The sequence below is a fragment of the Delphinus delphis genome, chromosome 17 (genome assembly GCF_949987515.2).
Source record: "Delphinus delphis chromosome 17, mDelDel1.2, whole genome shotgun sequence".
In the NCBI taxonomy this organism is placed as follows: Eukaryota; Metazoa; Chordata; class Mammalia; order Artiodactyla; family Delphinidae; genus Delphinus; species Delphinus delphis.
Window position 1 is genome coordinate 32,813,678 of NC_082699.1, and position 9,381 is coordinate 32,823,058.

A 9,381-nucleotide genomic window follows, 5' to 3' on the forward strand; every position below is an offset into this window, starting at 1 on the left:
TTGTTCAGGTTACTAGATCTCTCTGAGACTCAGTTTCCATCTGTAAAATGGGGGTGTAAATGCATACATCAAAGATAGGTATAAGGATAAAATTACAATGCCCCAATACTTAGTACATAAAGTGTTCAAAATTTGGAAGCTTAAAAGAATAAAGCCAAACAGGACCATGAATTTTTGTTTTCAGCCAACAAATGTATAATAAATATAATAATTCAAGTACCATCACATTCAAAATGCTTTGTGAGAGATGGGAAAGACTAGGCAAGGCTCTACGGAAAAAAGAAAATTGATATTTGGGCTCAACCTTGGAAAGGTGACTGAAAAAATTCTTAACAGATTTTGAAATAATCAAAAAGAAGCCATGATTGCATGTCCCAAACCTGGAAAGACTTATGAAGACTTGGAATATTGTCCTCTCTGTGTGTGCCTTTTAGGTCTCTCAAACATGTAATAAGTCTTGAGACATTATAACTTCTAGGTCCATTCCAACTCTGACCTCCTATTATTCCTATTTAGTCTTAGGCTTTAGTTCATCTACCTTTGACCCCTTGAATCTGTATAATTTTACTCTCAGTCCAGAAACAAGTATCCAATGCCGAAAGTGGCCATTTGGGTTTTATTTTTATAATGCTAAACTTCCTTCTATCAGTTGCATAGCTCCAAGAAAGTTGCCTTTTCTTAGCATCATAAACATTTCTTCCTCCTCCCAGCACCACCTCTGGTAATGCTCTGTGACCACCACTCAGTAAATATTTACTGAGAATGACAGGAATGCTTTTTAGTCAAACCATGAATGGGAGAGTCATTGTTAAATACATAGCTCATCTTGCGGAAAATGCCTGGCACTTGTAGTCACTCAATAAATAATAGTTGAGTAAATGAGTGAATATGTTAATTTAGGTGTGTATGTTGGGGAGGAGAGAGATGGGAGGGTAAGGAAAACTGCAACCAGCTACACTGACTGCAAAGGCTGCAGAGAAGGGAAAAAGAAAAGGACTCTGTGTGGATGTGAGGTAAACAGAGAAAGGAAACTGGAAGAAAATCTGGATAACTTCATAAAGTCTAGCCATATGGTGTCTGATATAGATTGTCTTTCATGGGTCTTCATGAGATAGTCAGTAAAAATATCAATTCCTCTTTAATATAATGTAGAGTTGGGTGTTCCTAAGGTATGTCAAAATGCTGAGGTTTGCTTCTCTGAAGGTGGTGAGAGCAAAGGTTGTCACATTCTGGTTATGGATTCTAACAGCACTATTTGCTTCAGGCAATCCCACAGAAACCAAGTTCACATGCCTTTTATATCAGCTTTTTTGATTTTTAATGCTCTTCAACAGGGAAATAAAAAGTACTAAATTAACCTCCCTCCCCGCACCCACCTCTCCCATTCCACACACACAAATCTCAGCACACTGTGGGACTCGAGGGACATTGTTCCAGCTAATGATTAAGAACTCTCCAGACAATAGGGGCTTCTTAGACAATGGGTGAATTTCCAGGATGTCCGGCCCCCTTTCGAGAAGGAGGGAGATAACAAAATGTAAAAAAGGTGTCTGTCAAAGACCAATCAGGCAGCTGGGGAGGAGGGAGATAAACAAAATAGGTGTCTGTCAAAGACCAATCAGGCAGCTGGGGAGAAGGAGGGAGATAAACAAAATAGGTGTCTGTCAAAGACCAATCAGACAGCTGGGGATAAGTTCCCTCTCTGGTCCGAGCCTAAGCCGGGACCAATCAGCAGGAGAACACAACCAAATCTATAATTTACATACGGGGAAGTGGGAACCTATAAAACTGACATATTCGCGCCCAAAAGGGGTTCCTTCTTCGACCTCCTGCGTGAGGACCAAGGAACCCCGGTGCACCGGCCTTCAATAAACCTCTTGCGTTTTGCATCGACTTCCGACTCTTATTGTTTCCTGGGCGAGTCGAAACTCCTAGGAGACCGCGCAGGTCTAACATTTGGGGGCTCGTCCGGGATTCCACTCGCCCCGGACCACAAGAACATCGGGAGTTGGAGGTACCAGGTAAGCTCGAGCTTGATTGTCTGTTTGTCCCTTGTTCTTTGTGGGCCATTATCGGAGGAAAGCCGTAAGAATCGGCTTATTATGGAATCTGTATCGGACCTCTGGCTAGGCAGACGTGCTAATAGCCGGCGTCCATGAGCCCTAGGGGACGCCCTGGTGGCTCATCTGGAAGGAGAGGCAAACTCTGTCTCCCCTTCACTCGGTTTCGGCAGTTCCCTTGGTGGTAACTGCCATCTGAAGAAGTTTCGGTTTTGAAGCGAGCTCGCGGTGGCCCATACGTATATGTGTTTCGTGGAGTTTTAACTGTTTCTGTATTGTGGTCTATTCTTCTTCTCTGACGGACGACAATGGGACAAACTATGACGACTCCTCTTTCCCTTACCCTAAGCTATTGGACCGAAGTTCGGGCCAGAGCCCATAATTTTTCGGTAGAGGTAAAGAAAGGAAAGTGGCAGACTTTGTGTGCCTCTGAATGGCCAACATTTCAGATAGGATGGCCCCCCGAAGGATCCTTTTATTAGAGAAGATTAAGCTGCTGAAGTCTAAGATATTTAATATAGATCCCCACGGACATCCAGACCAAGTACTATATGTCTTGGTCTGGGAAGATTTAATTCTCTCCCCACCTCCGTGGGTCCGGCCCTTTGTTTCCTCAACAGGTACGTCCGCGCATACATCAGCAGCGTCGGAGATATTAGCCTTAAAGAAAAACCCCAACACGGAGAAGCTACCCGACGCCCCGGATCTACCGAAGGCGATTTATCCTGACCCGCAGTCCGATTTGCTTCTTTTGGATTCCCCACCCCCTTATCCTCCGGCCCCGAATCCCCTACCACCTAGAGGACCCCCAGCTCCACTGCCCTCGGCACCAAGGGAACCATCCATGATGGAAGAAGAAAGGGGTCCCTCAGTGGGCACTAGGAGCCGGAGGGCAATCTCCCCGGACTCCACTGCCCTACCTCTTAGAGAATATGGCCCCCCCCCGATGGCCAAGGGAATAGATCTCTCCAATATTGGCCCTTTTCCTCTGCAGATCTTTATAATTGAAAAATGCATAACCCAACTTTTTCCGAAAATCCACAGGCCCTTACCGCTTTAATAGAATCTCTTGTTTTCTCCCACCAGCCCACATGGGATGATTGTCAGCAGCTGCTCCAGACTCTCCTAACGACTGAGGAGAGGCAACGGGTTCTTTTAGAAGCCAGAAAAAAATGTATTAGGCGCCAATGGGCAACCTACCCAGCTGCCTAACGAGATTGATGCTGGTTTCCCACTCGTCAGGCCAAACTGGGATTTCAATGCCCCGGAAGGTAGGGAGCGCCTGAAAATGTATCGCCAGGCTCTGGTGGCGGGTCTCCATGGAGCGGCCAGACGGCCCACTAATTTGGCTAAGGTAAGGGAAGTAACTCAGGGGCCCCAGGAATCGCCAACTGTGTTCCTGGAACGTGTAATGGAAGCCTTTAAACGCTTTACCCCTTATGATCCAACTTCGGAGGGACATAGGGCTACTATAACAATGGCTTTCATAGATCAAGCGGCCCCTGATATTAAGAAGAAATTACAGAGGCTAGATGGCTTGCAGGGATTTTCGCTTCAGGAGTTAGTAAAAGAGGCAGATAAAGTATGTAATAAAAGAGAAACAGAGGAAGAGAAGGAAGAAAGAAAGCAGAAAGAGCAGGAAGCCCGTTAAATAAGACGGGATAAGAGGAGAGGAATTTAAGTAAGATACTGGCCACTGTGGTTGGAGGAAGAAATATAGGGGATAGAAATAGGCAGGAAGGGCGAACGGCAGACAGAAGGCGGCCATTAGACAAGGACCAATGTGCCTACTGTAAAGAAAAAGGACATTGGGCGAGAGAATGCCCTAAGAAAAAGAATGGAGGAAGGCCAACCAAAAACAAAATCTTAACATTGAAAGAAGAAGACTAGGAAAGTCAGGGCTCGAACCCTCTCCCCGAGCCCCGGGTAACTCTTAAAGTGGAGGGGGAACCTGTTCAATTTTTGGTAGATACCGGAGCCCAGCACTCCGTCCTTCTCCACTCAAAAGGTCCTATCTCAGCTAAAAGGTCATGGGTACAAGGAGCCACTGGGAATAAACAATATTCATGGACCACACGAAGGACAGTAGATCTTGGGATTGGACGAGTAACCCATTCATTTTTGATTATTCCGGAATGCCCCTATCCTTTGCTGGGAAGAGATTTACTCTCTAAAGTAGGGGCTCAAATTCACTTTCAGCCAGAAGGTCCCACCATAACTGATAATAAGGGAAGGTTACTTCAAATATTGACTATGAAATTAGAAGATGAATATAAATTATACGAGCAGCCTTCATCCTCACGAGTTAATGTTACTAATTGGGTAACTCGGTTCCCTCAAGCCTGGGCAGAAACTGCCGGAATGGGGATGGCCAAAAATCGGCCCCCGGTGCTAGTGGAACTCAAGGCAACTGCCACCCCAATAACGGTCCGTCAATACCCCATGAGTAGAGAAGCCAAAGACGGTATCCGTCCCCATATACAGAGGCTACTAGACTTGGGCATCTTAATAAGATGTCAATCAGCATGGAACACCCCTCTCCTGCCGGTAAAGAAACCAGGAACAAATGATTATCGGCCGGTGCAGGATCTACGAGAGGTAAACAAACGAGTGGCAGACCTCCACCCCACAGTTCCAAACCCTTACAACCTCCTGAGCACTCTTCCACCTCAACATACGTGGTATACTGTTTTGGACCTTAAAGATTTTTTTTCTGTTTAAGACTCTCTCCCCTGAGCCAACCCTGCTTTGCCTTCGAATGGAAAGATCCAACATCGGGAATGTCTGGTCAGCTGACATGGACACGGCTACCTCAGGGATTTAAGAACTCCCCGACCATCTTTGATGAAGCCCTCCATCAGGATCTGGCATTATATAGAGAATCAAATCCCCAGGTAACATTACTCCAATACGTTGATGATATTTTATTAGCTGCTGAGACCCAAGAAGATTGTATCAAGGGTACTGAAAAACTGTTAACGGAACTTGGAACCCTGGGATATAGAGCCTCAGCCAAGAAAGCACAAATATGCCAACAACAGGTCAGTTACCTGGGGTATCTATTAAAAGGGGGGCAAAGATGGCTCACGGAGAGCAGAAAGGATACGGTGACCCAAATTCCGGCTCCCAAAAACGCCAGGCAGGTTAGAGAATTTTTGGGGACGGCCGGATTCTGTAGACTATGGATTCCAGGGTTTGCTGAGCTGGCAGCCCCATTGTACCACCTAACCAAAAACAGCACTCCTTTCGTTTGGGGCGATAAGGAACAACGGGCTTTTGACCAAATCAAACGAGCTTTACTTTCAGCTCCAGCCCTAGGACTGCCAGATGTAACCAAACCTTTTCATTTATATGTGGCCGAAAATAAGGGCATTGCAAAAGGAGTATTGACTCAGAAATTGGGTCCCTGGAATCGCCCAGTTGCTTATTTGTCAAAAAAATTGGACCCTGTGGCATCAGGATGGCCCACCTGTTTAAAGATAATCGCTGCAGTGGCCGTCCTAGTCAAAGATGCTGACAAACTAACTTTAGGACAAAATCTAACAATAACAGCTCCTCATGCCCTGGAAAATGTAGTCCGTCAACCACCGGATAGGTGGCTAACTAATGCCAGGATGACCCATTACCAAACCCTGTTGCTAAACTCAGATCGCATCAAGTTTGCTCCAGCCACAGGACTCAATCCAGCCACCTTGCTACCTGATCCTGACTTGGAAAGCTCCACCATCATACATGATTGTCAGGAAGTACTGGCCGCAGCACACGGCAGTAGGCCGGATCTGATGGACCTGCCCCTCCCTGATGCTGATTTCACCTGGTTCACGGATGGGAGCAGTTTCCTGGAGGAAGGTAAGCGTCGAACTGGGGCAGCCGTGGTAGACGGAAAACAAGTCATATGGGCAGCGGCACTACCACAAGGGACCTCAGCCCAACGAGCTGAATTAATTGCCCTGACGAGGGCATTAGAGATGGCAGAGAATAAAAAAAGTAAACATCTACACAGACAGTAGATATGCGTTTGCTACCGCTCATATCCACGGTGCCATTTACCAACAGAGAGGGCTACTAACTTCAGGTGGCAAAGAAATTAAAAACAAAGACGAAATCGTGGCTTTGTTGACTGCACTCATGCTTCCTACTAAAGTCAGTATCATCCACTGCCCTGGACATCAAAAAGGAAATGCCCCAATAATTAGGGGAAATAATATGGCTGACCAAGTGGCCCGAGAAATAGCATCGGGAGAAGTCATTTTAGGACTGTCAGATAAAGTTCCTGAAAAACCAGGCCGCGATGAAGAAATCATCCCGGCCACAACAAAAGGAACTTTGTCCCCTCAGCAAGCAGAATCCATGTTACAACAGATGCACAGATGGACACATTTGGGGACTAAAAAGATGGTAGCCTTGTTACAAAAAGCCGGGTACGAAACCCCTGGAATGACAAAATTAGCTGAACAAATTGTGCAGGAATGCGTCCCATGTCAACAGGTAAATGCTCACAAAGGGAAACTTAAAACTGGAAAGAGACTCGGGGGGACCGCCCAGGAACTTACTGGGAAGTGGACTTTACCGAAGTGCGTCCTGGAAGGAACGGTAATAAATACCTTTTAGTTTTTGTAGACACTTTTTCAGGATGGATAGAGGCTTTCCCAACAACAAAAAAAAAGAAACAGCTGCTGTAGTAGCCAAGAAGATTTTAGAAGAAATTTTTCCTCGATTTGGAGCATCAAAGGTAATAGGGTCTGATAATGGTCCAGCCTTCATCGCCCAGGTAAGTCAGGATGTGGCCAGATATTTGGGGACTGATTGGAAATTACATTGTGCCTATAGACCCCAAAGTTTAGGTCAGGTAGAAAGAATGAATAGGACTCTAAAAGAGACCCTAACTAAATTGTCCTTGGAGACTGGCGGTACCGATTGGATGGTGCTCCTTCCTTTGGCCCTATTCCGGGTTAGAAATACACCTTCCCGATACCATCTTACTCCTTTTGAAATATTATATGGTGCCCCGCCTCCCCTCCTCACTTTAGGAAAAGAAATAAAACCTGATTGTCAAAATAACACTGACTTATATGCTAGGCTACTGGGACTCCAATTGGTCCAGAAAAAAATATGGTCCCAACTCGCCAAGGCCTACCAACCGGGAACACCGGGAGAAACTCATCCTTTCCAAGTCGGAGACTCCGTATACGTCCATCGGCATCGAACCCAGATGTTGAAACCTCGATGGAAAGGACCATACACCGTCCTCCTCACCACCCCAACGGCCATAAAAGTGGACGGCATCGCTGCCTGGATCCATGCTTCACATGTGAAGGCTGCACCAGCGACGGCATCATCAGGATGGCAGGCCCAAAGAACCGACAACCCGCTCAAACTCAAGCTTCTACGAACCTAAGACTTATAATTTTGGTTTTACTGCCTTTACTGACTGACTAGGAATATCTGCCGGGATAGGAACAGGAACCACAGCCCTCATACAACAACCCCAGTATTATGCAAGTTTAAGACAGGCTGTAGACATCGACCTTCGAGCATTAGAAAGTTCCATAACTCAACTAAAGGAATCACTCACCTCACTTTCAGAAATGGTGTTGCAGCCTAGATTTGCTGTTTCTTAAGGAAGGGGGATTATGCGCCGCTCTAAAAGAAGAATGTTGCTTTTATATTGATCATTCAGGAACCATTACCAAAACCATGGATAAACTAAGGGAACGCTTAGATAAAAGGCAAAGGGAGAGAGAGAACGAAAAAGGATGGTTTCAATCATGGTTTGATAAGTCCCCCTGGTTTACCACCTTAATCTCTACTCTGTTGGGACCTCTTATTGTTTTATTGTTGATTTTAACTTTTGGACCATGTGTTCTAAATCGCTTGATAGCATTTATTAGAGAACGTATCAGTACTGTACAAGTTCTAATGTTAAGACAACAGTACCAAAGTTTACGAACAGAAGGTTGAGATTCCATGATTGGAATCAATAGTCACAAGAAAAAGGGGGGAATGTGGGACTCGAGGGACATTGTTCCAGCTAATGATTAAGAACTCTCCAGACAATAGGGGCTTCTTAGACAATGGGTGAATTTCCAGGATGTCCGGCCCCCTTTCGAGAAGGAGGGAGATAACAAAATGTAAAAAAGGTGTCTGTCAAAGACCAATCAGGCAGCTGGGGAGGAGGGAGATAAACAAAATAGGTGTCTGTCAAAGACCAATCAGGCAGCTGGGGAGAAGGAGGGAGATAAACAAAATAGGTGTCTGTCAAAGACCAATCAGACAGCTGGGGATAAGTTCCCTCTCTGGTCCGAGCCTAAGCCGGGACCAATCAGCAGGAGAACACAACCAAATCTATAATTTACATACGGGGAAGTGGGAACCTATAAAACTGACATATTCGCGCCCAAAAGGGGTTCCTTCTTCGACCTCCTGCGTGAGGACCAAGGAACCCCGGTGCACCGGCCTTCAATAAACCTCTTGCGTTTTGCATCGACTTCCGACTCTTGTTGTTTCCTGGGCGAGTCGAAACTCCTAGGAGACCGCGCAGGTCTAACAACACCATAATACTAAACCAATGCATCCCTAGAGGGTCCAGGCTGGTCAGATACCACAATCAGAGTTTTCACCTAAAATCTGCTGAATGTCAAAGAAACTTTAAATAAAATGAGGTGAGGTGGGGCTTCCCTGGTGGCGCAGTGGTTGAGAGTCCGCCTGCCGATGCAGGGGACACGGGTTCGTGCCCCGGTCCGGGAAGATCCCACATGCCGTGGAGCGGCTGGGCCCGTGAGTCATGGCCGCTGAGCCTGAGCGTCCGGAGCCTGTGCTCCGCAGCGGGAGAGGCCACAACAGTGAGAGGCCCGCGTACCACAAAAAAAAAAAAAAAAAATGAGGTGGAGGTGGAAGAGAATCATCTGAAGGGAGTGTTTGCTTTGAGATTTGCACTTATATTTTAAGCTTTTGTGCACGTCTCAACAAAATATTATAACTATTTGACTTGGAATCTGAATGTTTTGCTGAAGAAGGGATGAGTAGTTTACACACTTTGAAAATAAAAGTATACTGAAAAGAGAATTGTAATAAATATTTGAGTACTACATTTAAGCATGTGTGAATCAGCAGCTTAAAGACAAAATGTAAATATGATAACTACAATAAATTCAAATCAAGTCCACCTGTATAGTTGCTAGCTGATGGTCAATGTGGTTAAGCATTCTGAACTGCTTAACCAATGCAGGGGGTATGGGTTCGAGCCCTAGCTCGGGAAGATCCCACATGCTGCGGAGCAGCTAAGCCTATGTGCCACAACTACTGAGACTGCGATCTAGAG

The 9,381-nt window shown here is 45.8% G+C and overlaps 1 protein-coding gene across 1 annotated transcript; it reads left to right on the plus strand.

Annotated features, from left to right (window-relative positions):
* The first annotated feature begins 1,927 nt into the window (after window positions 1-1,927).
* LOC138414314 (uncharacterized) lies at window positions 1,928-8,154 on the plus strand. The gene is given in 9 exon segments (XM_069541551.1): window positions 1,928-2,534; window positions 2,537-3,001; window positions 3,004-3,227; window positions 3,229-3,724; window positions 3,727-4,764; window positions 4,767-6,040; window positions 6,042-6,585; window positions 6,588-6,715; window positions 6,718-8,154. Coding segments are annotated over 9 exon segments (5,076 nt in total). The 5' UTR covers window positions 1,928-2,368; the 3' UTR covers window positions 7,459-8,154.
* Window positions 8,155-9,381: the final 1,227 nt, after the last annotated feature.